Here is a 14861-nt window from a genome sequence, read left to right as displayed (position 1 = left end):
AATGTATTAAGTGAACTGTGGAACGAAGGCATCTCTCACAATCTTTTAATATTAGTGCTTCAATAAAATACCTTATGGCATGGCTTGTGCCCAAAACAACCATTAACTCTAAAGAAATCATTATTCTAAAATAAACAGATTCTTTTAACCACATACATAAAATAGACATAGTTCAAAATATTGTAATACTTATACACAATGTTAAATGGTTGTCTCTTAGGGAAAATTCATGTATACATGATGAATGTAATCACATGGTGAATCCAGTGCAAATTCAATTATATGTGATCAGCACTGTATTTTCAGAGTCAGATTGGTTTACATATTTATGATTTAATGTTTCCTTTATAATGAGGTAGCTGAGACATTCCATATATGATTGTGACTATCATTGCAGTATCCTCAAATTGTACATCTATGTCAGCTTTATAGGTCAAATTATGACAAATTCTACACTTAAATTGTGTAAGATTGTTAGTATTTATACCTTAACTTTACATCATTATTAAACAGTGTTTCATTTTTATTTACTCTCCTGTGCTCAAATAGCATATTGCCATGAATAGAAATTATTTCAAATTGTGTAACAGGGTATGGGAAAAATTCCTAACAGCTCTTCATTCACTTTAACATTAAATTATCTAAACTATTACAAAATATTCTCCCACAATATAAACTTCAAAATTAGTATCACATAACCTTCAATCCATCACAAGGGTTTCAAAAGTAACACACCAATATCTGTCTCCATAATGCTCTAAACCTCAATACATTCTTAATTTGCATAATTAAATTTCATGACTACCCACTATATTTGTAACACACTATAACATACCTGGTCTTTCAAAGCACAGTCTCATAATCTGACAAGTACCTCCAGTTTGCTTTATCCATTAAATAATGTTCCATCTGACATAGCTTACAAATGACAAGGTTTTGTCTTCTTACACACAATCATTATTCATATCTTATTACTTTAAAAGTGTCCACATCATTAACTTTGGTTTCTGTAAGAGACATTACTATGACACTGTAGAATGGTTCATAGTCTGACACACTGATCTCATACCAAATTTAATGAATGGGTATATTAGAGAACAAAGAGAAATTAGTACAGACATAATTCACACTAACACAAAATCTACTTCATACTTTTAGCTGACATAGTCCCACACTTTGACATGAAGTTTTCCTTGAATGATAAAACAATAAAGTGATGTAGTTGTACCAGTCAACTAGTTCTTTCCGAGCAGCATTTTACTTATTAATGACTATTTTATGGGTCATGTTTGTAGAGTTTTAACTCTGTAACATTGCTCAGTCCAAATAACTTCTTGGATTTTGGGTAGATTAGCCTATAGGCATTAGGATGCGGGTTTTCCTTGATTTCAAAGGGGCCTATATAGATGTCAAAAAATTTCTTTATTTCAGAACTCATCAATTTAGATTTTTCCTGTGTAACTTCTTGGATTTTGGGTAGATTAGCCTATAGGCATTAGGGTGTGGGCTTTCCTTGATTTCAAAGGGGCCTATATAGATGTCAAAAAATTTCTTTATTTCAGAACTCATCAATTTAGATTTTTCCTGTGTTTTTACTAAAACCAGATCTCCTGTCCTGAACTGTACTCCTTTACTTCTTGCATCATGTCTCTGTTTTCTTACCTCTCCTTGTCTTTTCATAGTGTTCCTAACAGCTGTCTCTCTTTGCTGGGGTGTCATAGTTTGACAAGGTGGGAAATCAAATTTACAGGTCGTCTATTAAACATTACTTCATAAGGTGAAAAACCAGTGGATGAATGCTGTAGGCTGTTCATTATATCCTCGAAGTCAGTAACATTTTCAATCCAATTAACATGATTTTTACTACAGTATGTTCTGCAGAGCCTTCCAATTTCCCTCATGTACCTTTCTGCTGGGTTACTTGATGGGTGACAAACCGAAATCAAAATATGTTTTACTCCTGTATCTTCAATAAAATTTTTCCATAATTTAGATGTAAACTGTGACCCATTATCAGACATGATGACCTGGGGTATACCAACATTTGTGAAATAATGATTCGTCAGCTTGATGATAATTTGTTTACTGGTTGCTCTCTTTAATGTATACAATTTTATAAATTTAGAGAAAACGTCAACTATAACGAAGATGCAACTGTACCCTCCCCTTGATCTTGGTAGTGGTCCATATAGATCAATAGCTGTCAATTCAAGGTTTTTATTTGGTAAAATGTTATGCATCAATCCTTTAGGAGTCTGGTTACTCACTTTTACCCTCTGACAACGATCACAGGTTTGAAGTTTTTTCTTCACTCTCCTACTGATATTATAGACGTATACATTTTCCTGTATCTTCTGCATACATTTTGTTGCTCCACAGTGTCTGAAGCTTTCATGTATGTAACTGATTAACGTGTCAATACATTGCTAAGGCCAGAATAGTTTCCAATTGTCTAAGTCAGGTCTAGGTCTCCTAAACAAAATCCCTTTTTGTACTTTATAATACTGATCTACCTTTTCTCCTCCCTTTTTCCCTATATAACTTTTAACCAACTTCCAATTTTCATCATGGTTTTGGTTTCTACGAATATCATTACAGATTTTCAGTATTTCAGCTTCATCTTTTACACCCTTTAAGTACATAAGTTTGAACTCTTTCTCCTCTTTTCCATAAGTATTTTCAACATCTGCACCTATTGGTAGTCTGGAAAGGGCATCTGCAATGACATTATGTTTACCCTGAGTAAATTTGATCTCATAGTCAAACTGTTGAAGGAATAAAACCCACCTTGTTATACAGTCATGATAGAGTCTGCACTCCTGAATGTAAGATAGAGCTTTATGGTCAGAGAAAACGATTACCTTGTGCCCTAACAGATAACTTTTACAATTATTAAATGCCCAGTGGATTGCAAGTAGTTCCTTCTCTGTGACTGTATATGATTTTTCATACTTTTGTAAAACCCGGCTAGCAAAAGCAATAGAATGGTGTTCTAATTTTCCTTCTACACCTATGTTTTGAAACAAGTGTGCCCCTAAACCTGTCTCACTACTATCTGTCATTATACAGAATGGCAACAACATAATAGGTCTATACAACATCTGATTTTGTGACAGTTGTTGTTTTATTTCCACGAATGCATCCTGATATTCTTGTGTCCAATCCCAAACAGTATTCTTTTTTAGTAAGTTACATAAGCAGTTTGCGTTTAAAGCTTGGGTACTAAGAAATTTTCTATAGAATCCAGTGAGACCAAAAAAGGACTTGAGTTGTTTTTTGTTCTTGTTAGTAGGGAAGTTTACAATAGCCTCAAGTTTATCCTTATCAGGTAAGATTCCCTTTTCTGAAATATTATCCCCCAAAAATTTCAGTTCATTAACTCCAAAACAACATTTTTCCAATTTTACAGTCATTCCCCCTTCCCTCAATTTTGAATAGACTTGTCTCAGAAGGTTTAGATGATCTTCCCAGGTCTTTCCAGTTACAAGAATGTCATCTACATATACTATTAATTTTGAAGGCAATTCATCACCTAACACAAAATCTAGTGCTCTGATAAATTCAGCCACAGATACATTCAATCCAAAAGGGACAACACAATATTGGTAACTTTTGCCACCATACAAAAAGGCAGTATACTTCCTAGAATCAAGTTCAAGTGGTATTTGGTGAAAACCAGATGTCAAATCTAGGCTACTCATAAATTTTACATTATCGAATTTGTGCAGAAGTTCATCCATATTGTCAGGATGGTCATTTTCTCTAATCAAAAACTTATTAAGGTGCCTAGAGTCAAGTACAAGTCTAACTCCACCATTTCTCTTAGACACAATTACTAATGGGTTGTTGTAAGCACTTCTACTTCTTTCTATAATCCCCCAAGTTTCCATTTTTTGGATTTCCCTTTCTACATCTTTTTTCCTGAAGAATGGAATGCCATATGGTTTTAGGCAGAAAGGATGGTGATATCTGAGTTGAAGTCTGCACTGATAGTCTTTTACCTTCCATGGTCTCTCACTGAATGTATCCTGAAATTCCCATAACACTTCTCTTAACTGATTTTTCTGACTTTCACATAGATTTACAGCTTCCTTCAATTTGACTTCGACTAATTCTTTGGAATTTTGTTCATTTATAAGGTCACAGGATGTGTTATCACTTATGGCTTGATTATCTACCTTGCTTACAACAGCTTTGATATGGTTGCAAGAATTACTACTGTTAAGGATGAACATTTCTGTTTTCAGAATACTATTTTTCTCAGGTTCAGTAATTATAACACTCTTATCTTCCCAAGAGAAGCTTACAGAGTCATTGGGTCATCACCACAACAAGTTCACACAAATCCACTGGATCTCTTGCACACTGGCTGGCTGCACACAGCTGTGACTCCTACAGTGTTGGAATATCCACACAGTCTCATTTGAGGTGATCACTGGATTACAATTGCTGCACAACTGGAGCTCTCTGTTCATATTGCTGTCACACTTGTCCTCTAGTCGGCTTGCTCAAAGGTGTGTGCTCACAGGGGTAATGGGGGAATGTCCAGCGTAGTTCCCAAACCAGCAGTGGGTATGCTGGTAATTTCACCTGTAATGGCTAAGCAGACCAATTTCTGCACCTTAGTAAGCTCCTTATCTGCTACCTGCTGTTCTATCTTTTCCACCACATTGTAGCCCCATAAGTGTGGTCATAGGTCTTACTACCGTCATGTATATCCAGTACATACTCTTGGGGCTTAAGCCCCAGTTTTTACCACAAGCTCTCCCGGTACTCATTAGAGTACCTTTTGCCTTGGAACAGGTGAGGGGTCCATGATAGTTTCTCATCCAGGGTCACCCCTAGATATTTCACTATCCCCTTCAATGGTAGAGTTTCACCGAGAAGCTTGAGATTCCAATATGTGTGTAGGATCTGCTCCTTCATAAATGGTACTACAACAGTCTCCTTAGGACTGACCCTTAGATCCTGTTTCTTGCACCAATTTTCCACAGTGTTCAGTGTTCCTTGTGCCATAGCTCTGACTGTACTTGAAAATTTGTCAAGTATTACTAAGACATATCCCCGGCAAAAGTACTGTCTAGAGTTTAATTCTACAATGAGTTTATTCAACACAAGGTTCAACGGTAGATGGGACAGGATCCCTCCTTGTGGACAGCCTATGGTGGTGTTGATTACCATTTTTTCTTGCATCATGATGGCTTCTACCTTTCTACCACTAAGCATGGTTCTAATAAACTTGCAAATGGTGGTCTCCAAGCCATGCACCTCTGCTGCCTTAACTGTGGATTCGAAGGTCATGTTGCTAAAAGCCCCCTCAAAGTCCAAGAAGATGCAGAGAGCTATTTCCTGAAAGTGTTGTGTTTTCTCCACCTTCCCAACAAGTTAGTGGAGTGCAGCTTCACACAATTTTTGTTGTTGGTATGCATGCTGGTTTATGTGTAGAAGGACCCCAGTTAACCTCCTCTCCCTAACATGCATGTTGACCAGTTTTTCTAATGTTTTAAGAAGGAAGGAGGACAGACTGATTAGTCCCATATCCTTGGCCTTGGTGTGATCAATTCTCCCTGGCTTTGGAATGAAGACTATCTTCACTGCCCCCCAGACATTAGGAATGATTCATGCTGCTAGGCTAACCCTAATTAACCTGCATAGGAATCTAATTAAGTTCACTCCTGCTTGTTGCAGGAGCACTGGAAAAATTACATCTGGGCCAGGTGACTTGAACAGTTGGAATATTCCCACTGCCCATTGGATTTTACTATGGTCAACACATTCTCTGGCAGATTCCCAGTTCTCCCTTCAAATGCCTGAAAACTGATATCTTACAGGGATCTCATTCTGGTCTATGTTGTCTGTCAGAGTACATTGAGGAAAATGTGTCGTGAGGAGCACTCCCAGCATTTCGTGTGTTGTCCTTGTACACTCCCCATCCTCTTTCCTTAAAGTTCCTCCTGGATTAGTTGGTATCCTAGTGAGGATTTTGTGAAGTCTGATCTGAATAGCATGACGATGGTCTTCTGGCATTCTGAAGGGGTTATTCTGTTTGATGTCCTCCGCCATGGTGCAACAATCAACTCTGAAATCTACTGTGCTACCTGCTACCATCAGGGAACTGAAGAAACATCTCCATGATGTTCATCACCACAAAAATGCAAATGAACTTTACCTTCTCCATGGCAATACAAGGCCTAACGTAAGTCTGCATACCCAATAGGAGCTCACAAAACTTCACTGGACTGTTCTTCCTCTTCCATCCTACAGCCCAGATCTTATACCTTGTAACTTCCATCTGTTGGGTACAATGAAGGATGTACATCATTGGAAGCAGTACACAGATGATTGAGAAGTTATTGATGTGACAAGATGTTGGCTGCAATGTTGACCAGTAGAGTAGTGCTACACAGGCATACAGCCCAACCAGTAAGGCAGCATAAGGCCTTCGCATAGAATGGAGAATATGTAGAAACATAGGATGTTGTAGCCAAAAGAGTGGGGAATAATATGGTGTAATGGAATCCTGAAGAAAACCAACCTGCTTTCAGGAAAAAAGTGTTGCATTACTTATTGAGTGCCACTCTAACCTTCCAGTATTATGGCATTTCCACTTTTTCACAGATAATCATCATCATTTTTATGAAGAATTATTCCAACTTATCGTCATTCTCATTTATCTGGCAGTGTTTTGTCTGTTCTAGCTCTTTTGCTGTTTTCAGTCATTCCAGGGAAGTCTTCACTACTCTAACTGGTGAAGGAATGCTACTGTTGTTGTTCACCAATAAGGCTCCTTGTGTCAACCTTAAACTGAGAAGCTCATCAAAGTGCCTGTAACTTTGTTTGTAGATTCCTTTCCATTCTCTTATGGTTTTTTCCAGTTTTATCTTCAATTTAGCTGCTTTTAGAGAGAAATAACTTACAATACAGATGCATCATCCTTCATAAAACTCTGTAAGAGGATATCATAAGAGATGAGACTCGAACGAACGTGACAGCTACTGCATTATTTCTGCCCTCTTTCAATGTGGGAAGAGGTACTGTAGCATGTTGGATTTTTTGACTATGTCAGTGATTTCAACAATGAAAAATGTCATACAAGCATTTTGGTTGCAAATGAAAGAAACACAATGAGTTTTGGTGAACTGTGTTTATGTCCCAAGAACAGGTCATTACTTTCTCATCCTCAAATCTATATGTTATGTGTGTCTTCCCAGTTGGAAATGTGCAAAGTCACATTATCACTAAAATCTATTTTTCCACAGAAACCATCTCCTACTCCTCTGCATATATACATGCAAGAAGACTCAAAGGCCTTTGACAATATTCAGACTTAAAGGACTTTGACAATATTCTTGCTGCCTGTCTCAAATGTATCAACAAACATTTCTGTAACACATTCCAAATGGTTTTCTATAGAGTAGCAAAATCTCAGCTAATTCAGTGCATGGATTTATGAGGGCTCATTAAGAATCTTCCATAGATGTGCACAATTCCTCTTACAGCTATTAATGAAAACACACTCAGTTTTTGTTTACAAATACAGCTTGTTTACTCTTTCCAAATGTACTTGTCCTGTGAGGATCTATTATGGATTTAGTCCAGAAATGATAAGTCATCATTGCAATTGAATTCTTTTGTGAAAATCAAGAACACAGAATGATTTTTGCTCCACATCTTCGCCCATTTTCTTAGCTGCACTGCTAGTACTACATAGCCCAAACTACAAGCAAATGGACACACAAAGGATGAAATAAGAAACCACGTTTAACATTTTAATGTTCGGATAATAAGTTGCCATCTCTTTATCTAAGAATAGATGATGAATGCAGCTAGCCGCTATCTCTGTGTAATGTCTTGTCTGTATAGACGTGTATCTGTTGCCTGTAAGATCTCTTCACCTTCACACATAAATCTATACAGTAAAGTAAGGCCCTCCCAGTCCTTGGCTGATCCGTGATAAGACAGGAGAAAAATTTGACTAATGGAGGGTTATTAGTATTAACTCTATTTTCATTCGCTCTCTCTCTTTCTCTCCTTTATCTATGTACAGTTTTTAATATAATATTTCATTACATGAAATCAGCCAAATAGGATCTTTGGTGGAGTCCTTCGTCTTGGTAATCAGCGGCTGGCTTGCTGTAAGAGTTCTTTACATTTATTATTACTGTTAAACACTGCAGTCAGTTGGGAGAATCAATCGTTTGGACAATTTGTTCCTTTTACAAAAGATTGCGAATTCCAGATGTGTACGAAGCCTTTTTGGACGATTTAACACAGACTCAGTGATTTCAGGTTCTCTTCGACACAGCTGACACTTCCCCACTAATTACAGGGCCAACGTGATAATCAAATGATTCAGAAAAAACTCATTCGTTCATTCACTCCAGAACAAAAAAGTCACAAACCTTATTTATGAAGGAAATTGTGTATTAAATCCATCTCCATTACATGACCAGATCTCCAGTGATTCCACGCCTTTATTATTTTCCTTTTACAGTCTCTTTCTCTTCAAACAAACCGCTAGTGGGCACAAATGTTAATTGGCTCGCTTTAGTGAGAAGGAAAGCAGAATATGTATCTCTCAGAAAAACGTCAATCCCCCAACAGATACTCCAGAAGCTGTCCTAGTTACCACTCTAACAACCATGGAGAATGCATATATGCATCTCTGTTATTTCAAAGAATAAACGCACTAGAAAATACTTTGGTGTCGTCGAGCTGTCGCCGCATATATTACGAGAAAATCAAATCAGATAACTTTTCCAAAGTGAGTGAATGTGGATGGTTTGATTGAAAATGATTAATTGGTGCATGGTAGAGGGTATTTTCTGTGGGGACATTACACACGGTTAGTACTGCCATACACTAAATGTGAAGACAATCCTCATATCATTTGTTCATCCACAGTCATAGCTAATGCTACAGTGTGTTACATTGTGATGGGTTTGATTATCATCTTATGTGTGCCATATGACATAATGTATGCAAATTGAAAGTTTTTAATGTTTAGTGATATTTTGTTTCTTTCACACTTAATTTCAACTTCTATCAATACGTCTTAGTGTGTCTTATTTTACACATGAATAATTTTATCTTTGAAACAATGAACATCATTTTGGTTCACCTTTTAATGTATTATTGCTTTTCTCTATTACAGAACTGTTAAACTCCAGCTCATTAACAGGCTTGGAAAATAATCAAATCTGTTTATTTGTCTGGAGATAATACTGCTGTTGCATGAGACATGATCAGCGTAAAAGTCATTTCTTTAAGGAAAATAAATTGATCACAAGGTTACATATACATTACATGTTATATTGCTTTCATTACACAACATTTAGTTCATATCACATTTAAATTATTATGTAATTTACCCCGTCATACAATGTACTCCTCAACATTATAGAGGGGCTATCTTTTTCATCAAGTTCCCATTACCATTTCAATTTTGTTGTCTGGCAGCTTGTGTATATTTGGTGGTATTTTGTTAAGAAGATGTTGATCAGCATGTGCAGAATTGTTTTTGGTTTTGAATACTCTTCTCTAGGGTATATTTATTAAAATTGTACGCTGCTACAATTTTTTTAAAAAATTTTATGATTATCACTCTTAGCTGTAATTATAATCAACATTATTATATTATTTTACAGGTGTAAATCTGAGATCTGGAAGGCAAGGTATTTTCCCTTCAGCGTATGCAGTTGATGTGGATTATAGTGATTTTGATCCCAGCACGCCAAAAGTTAAACGAGAACGTTATTTGCTGGGTTACCTTGGTTCAGTTGAAACAAAGTGCCACAAAGGCAATTCAGTGTTGTGCCAGGCAGTGAAAAAGATAGTGGGCAGTGGGAACACACCAAAGCACAAGCCACATTCCTGTATCCTAGAAGTTTCTGACCAAGGACTTCGTATGGTGGATCGCAGCAAACCTGCAGTGAGTGTATTACAAAATAGTTCAGTTATGGATTCTATTAATAATTACGGTATTATGGAATACTATCTTTGCTGGTTGTGTATTTTGTAATGTGCAAGGTAATCATTAATCCTGCACCCATGATTGGTTTGTTTTGAGGTATAAGATTGGTGATTGTGATAATTGAAATTGGAATACTTAAAACAGACTTTTAATACATAAAAAATAAAATACTTCAATTGTCACCTCATAATGGCACTGTAAGATGGTTTAAAAAGTGACACTTTTATCATTCTCAAAAACTGTTCATGTATGTGCAGAGTTATTCCAGATTTCATAATTGACTATTAGCCCACTGCTGTTATCTTCTTGTCTAGCTTGACCTGTTCATTATTTTACTTTCAGAACTAAAATAGTAGTTACTCTATGTTGTTTTAGTGTTAGTCCATGTGTTATTACACCAGTTCTGTGCTCTGCAAGGCTTTCCTTTCGTTCCAGTTCAAAATGATCTTGTACATTAGCAGATACAAACTTCAGGCAGTATGATTTCTTATGATTAATGGAAAAATGAAAGCAATTGGTACTGATCTTCAGAAATTACCAAATTGGATTACATTAGTATCTACAGCCATTCGCAGCATAGCACTGTTAAATGCATGATGGAGGGTATTTCCCATGTACCATGAATTAGGGCTCCTTTCTCTTCCAGTTGCTAGGAGGAATGGAGAGAATGACTGCTTAAATCCCTTTGTGCACTCTGTAATTAGTCTAATTTTGTCCTCATAGTCTCTAGAGGAGCCATGTTTTATTTATTTAGTCATAAAGCTGCACTCAAATAATTGATGTCTAAGTAATGAAACCCAGGTAGAGTAGTCGGTACACTTTTTAGAGACCATATAATTAAGCACAGTTCAAACATATGCAGACTGGTCACAATGGTCAGCACTGGGCACAAGTCTTTCTGGGTTAGTTCCACCCCCAAAGGCTACTGGAGTGATGTCACAATACAGTGAAGATGAGACCCCCAGGCTGGTTGTCAGTCAGAGGAGCTAATGAGCTCGAAAAGGCATGGCTGTGGGGAACGGCTGGCGTAAGCTCTGCAGAGGCTCGACAGTAGCCCTGCAGGGGCTCGGCGGGAGCTGGTGAGAGCTGCAACAGGTGGGCCTCTCGAAGTGGTTGGCATTAAGCCTGGAGCTCTGAAGAGACTGTCTGCTGGAGGTTGAGCTGTGATTTCAATATGCAGCAGGCAGAGAGATATCCATGTTGCTTGGCAGGCACGTGACTTCTGGATGCAAACTATTCCCCTCGGTTGCAGTACTGACATTGCCGATGCATGCACCGCACATAGGCAGTAATGGTGCCCTCTGGTTGCACCTGTTAGTCATCTACACTGAAGTGTCCATAACATGTGATGCACTTGTCATAATTGTGAATGTCTTTGGATATAAAAGTGCCTGAGGTACTGAAATCAGGCTGTCCGTAGGCTGCAAGTGTAGTTCTTGAAACTGTCATATGGCCAGATGTAATATCACTTGCCTTTAAGGAAGAGCTGGTGAAGCCATCTTGACAGTGGCTACAGGTTCTGCATCCCTTCTCCCTGTGGGGGAATACCATGGTGTGAACTTGAAGACAGTGAGACAGTGGGTGGCCACACAGAAGGTGAACCTTCCACGGATTGACACAGGAGATGTCCAAGGTAATGGGGAGCTCAGGGTAGCTGCAACCCTATCCCCTGGAATCTTGGACCTGAGGTTGTGATGCAAATACTGGTCTCAAGCAAACCTATAAGGAAACAAGTAATGTAGAATAGGCATTGTGGCTGGACCAAGCCCCATTGGAGTGGGTCAACTGGTGGTGAGGAGCAGTCCTTGAAGGAGCAGTGCTGGGACCTCTGCTGTTTCGGATCTATATAAATGACCTGGGTGACAATCTGAGCAGTTCTCTTAGGTTGTTCGCAGATGATGCTGTAATTTACCATCTAGTAAGGTCATCCGAAGACCAGTATCAGTTGCGAAGCTAATTAGAAAAGATTGCTGTATGGTGTGGCAGGTGGCAGTTGACGCTAAATAACAAATAGTGTGAGGTGATCCACATGAGTTCCAAAAGAAATCCGTTGGAATTTGATTACTCGATAAATAGTACAATTCTCGAGGCTGTCAATTCAACTGAGTACCTGGGTGTTAAAATTACGAACAACTTCAGTTGGAAAGACCACACAGATAATATTGTGGGGAAGGAGAGCCAAAGGTTGCATTTCATTGGCAGGACACTTAGAAGATGCAACAAGTCCACAAAAGAGACAGCTTACACTACACTCATTCATCCTCTGTTAGAATATTGCTGCGCGGTGTGGGATCCTTGCCAGGTGGGATTGACGGAGGACATCGAAAGGGTGCAAAAAAGGGCAGCTCATTTTGTATTATCACGTAATAGGGGAGAGTGTGTGCCAGATATGATACGCAAGTTGGGATGGAAGTCATTAAAGCAAAGACGGTTTTTGGCGCAGCGAGATCTATTTACAAAATTTCAGTCACCAACTTTCTCTTCCAAATGCGAAAATATTTTGTTGAGCCCAACCTACATAGGTAGGAATGATCATCAAAATAAAATAAGAGAAATCAGAGCTCGAACAGAAAGGTTTAGGCGTTCGTTTTTTCCGCACGCTGTTCGGGAGTGGAATGGTAGAGAGATAGTATGATTGTGGTTTGATGAACCCTCTGCCAAGCACTTAAATGTGAATTGCAGAGTAATCATGTAGATGTAGATGTAGATGTAGATGTAGATGTAGAGCAGATGCAGGACAGTGAAAACCAGCTGGTGCTCCTTGGAGGGAATTCCAGTAACCAACTTTAGCAAGTGGTAAGGTGCAAAATGTCCTATGGCTAATCGTGGCACTAGCAGATGGAAGACCCGGACAAGACCAGTGCAGCACATCACAGATGCACGTACATGTCTAAGGAGTATGTCAAGCAGAATCCCCCATCCAGAAGCCATGAAGTCATGTGTGATGTGGACCCCACACTGAAGAAGGAGCTACTGCCGGATAAAAATGGGCGAAGGCATAGAAGACACCCTCACTGTGATGAATGTCAGATGTGTAATGATGCTATCAATGCACTGGTGGCCAACAGGAGATAGGGCTTAAATAATGATGGTAAGGCAATGGTGAAGAGTTGTGTGGAGCAGTGATCACCAGTAGGAAAAGCATGAGAGCCCTGAATACAAGAAGAAAACATTCCCAGAGGGCCAGAAGAAGCCTGGGATGGCAGGAAAAGTGGTGCAGGTGTTGAGAAGAAGGATAGTCAGAAGGCCAAAAGGCTGTGGACAACAACACAGAAAGCAATGCATGTGAATGAGCATAGTTGCACCTGGAGGGTGGACAGTGGGCTGTAGCAGCAGAAGCTGTAGGCTGCAAATCCATGTGTGAGGAGCACAAGGAGAGACTGCCAGATTCCCCTGGAGATGAGAACTGCTTGTAATGTGTAATGTGAAGAGGAGTGAGCAAACAAAAAAAGAGCTGACAGGAGCTCAAGACAGTGGGAATGATGTTACCAGATACATAGCACACATAAGAGCATGTGAAGCTAACATCAAGAAGACTATAAATGGCATGTATCAGAAGGTACCAGGATGTACACTGCAAAAAATTCAAGGAAGAGGAGAGACAAAGCAGCAAAGGAAGTAAGGTGTAACAGCACAGTGTTGCAAGATGCCCCAAAGAATGAAGGCACAAAGCGCTGCATCTCCCCCATGAGGAAGGATAACCAGGCTGGAACTACAATGGTGAAACTTCCTGGCAGATTAATACTGTGTGCCGGACCTTTGCCTTTCATGGTCAGGTGCTCTACCATCTGAGCTACCCAAGCGGGACTCACGTCCCATCCTCACAGCTTCAGTTCTGCCAGTACCTCATCTCCTACCTTCTCAATGGTGAATATGAAGGTAACAAGCAGTATCGGGTCTGGGCATGGTGAGCAATGCCCAGGTGGGTCCCACTGACAGTCAGGACTGGATGTGAGGAGGAAGTTTGGGTCGGTTACACTAAACAACACCCCCATTTTACAGTAGTTCATTTATTCACCTCTTTACACAAGCAAGGCACACAAAGAACTAGTTATGTCGGAAGAGAGCAAAGATAATCTTAGCTTAGCATCCAAAGATGGGGAGTCTAGAGAAAAATGTATATTGTTGCTGGTATCGACCTCAATGGCACCACATAGCCCCGCCCCCCCCCCCTCCGCAGTACGGAGTACTCTTGAGAGGCCAGCGGGGAGGGGGGTGATCAAGGCGTCGGCAGGGGTGGTCCGTGGGAGCCGGACCACAGTCTGCTCAAGAGCGTTGGCAGGGTGCTGCGTGGGTAGATGACGTGAAGGAAGGTTCAGCCACCGAACCTGGAAGTCATTGAAGCAAGCCAGGCATCGTACTGGGCGTGCTGGTCATGCAGCGACAGGTGGGCCGGCGGTTGGTGAGTGGAACGGAGCGGTGATGACGATGTCTCCAGTGGGCATGGCGAACACATGAAGCATGTCCAGGTCAACATCGGGTGAGAAGGGAACACATTTCACCAGGTGGCAGGCAATGGCGGAGGTTGTGTCATGAGCACCGGTTGAAGGAAAACACATGACGAACAGTGTATTATCGCATAGTATTATAGAGATGTTGTGACGAATGTCCGGGGGAACAGGCACAAACACCTCAAGTGAGGGCACATTCAAGATTGGGGGAGGGGGGGGAGGGCGTGAGAAACCTCATCAGGGTGAGGCAGGCGATGGGGGAGAGGTCGAAGGGACCGGTGAAGGGCCCGGCAGCAAGGGCGTGATTGTAGGTAAGTTCAACGTGGGGAGCATGGGGTCACTCGACGGAGTGCGTGAGACCAGAGTAGGGGGCGATGTCAGAGGAGAGCTCGACGATTGGAGCTGGAAGTCACCTGATTGAGTGTTTAAGTCCCACC

The 14861-nt window shown here is 40.0% G+C and overlaps 1 protein-coding gene across 1 annotated transcript in view; it reads left to right on the top strand.

The window, feature by feature from the left end:
• Positions 1-14861, top strand: part of LOC126481749 (JNK-interacting protein 1) — a 358511-nt gene that overhangs the window by 287130 nt on the left and 56520 nt on the right. The window contains exon 6 of the mRNA XM_050105704.1: positions 9648-9931. Coding sequence (XP_049961661.1) covers positions 9648-9931 — 284 coding nt within the window. The remainder of the gene's footprint in view (positions 1-9647; positions 9932-14861) is intronic.

The sequence above is a fragment of the Schistocerca serialis genome, chromosome 5, assembly GCF_023864345.2.
Source record: "Schistocerca serialis cubense isolate TAMUIC-IGC-003099 chromosome 5, iqSchSeri2.2, whole genome shotgun sequence".
NCBI lineage: Eukaryota > Metazoa > Arthropoda > Insecta > Orthoptera > Acrididae > Schistocerca > Schistocerca serialis.
The sequence above is the reverse complement of the archived record's forward strand: the minus strand, read 5'-3'. Positions and strand labels throughout refer to the sequence as shown.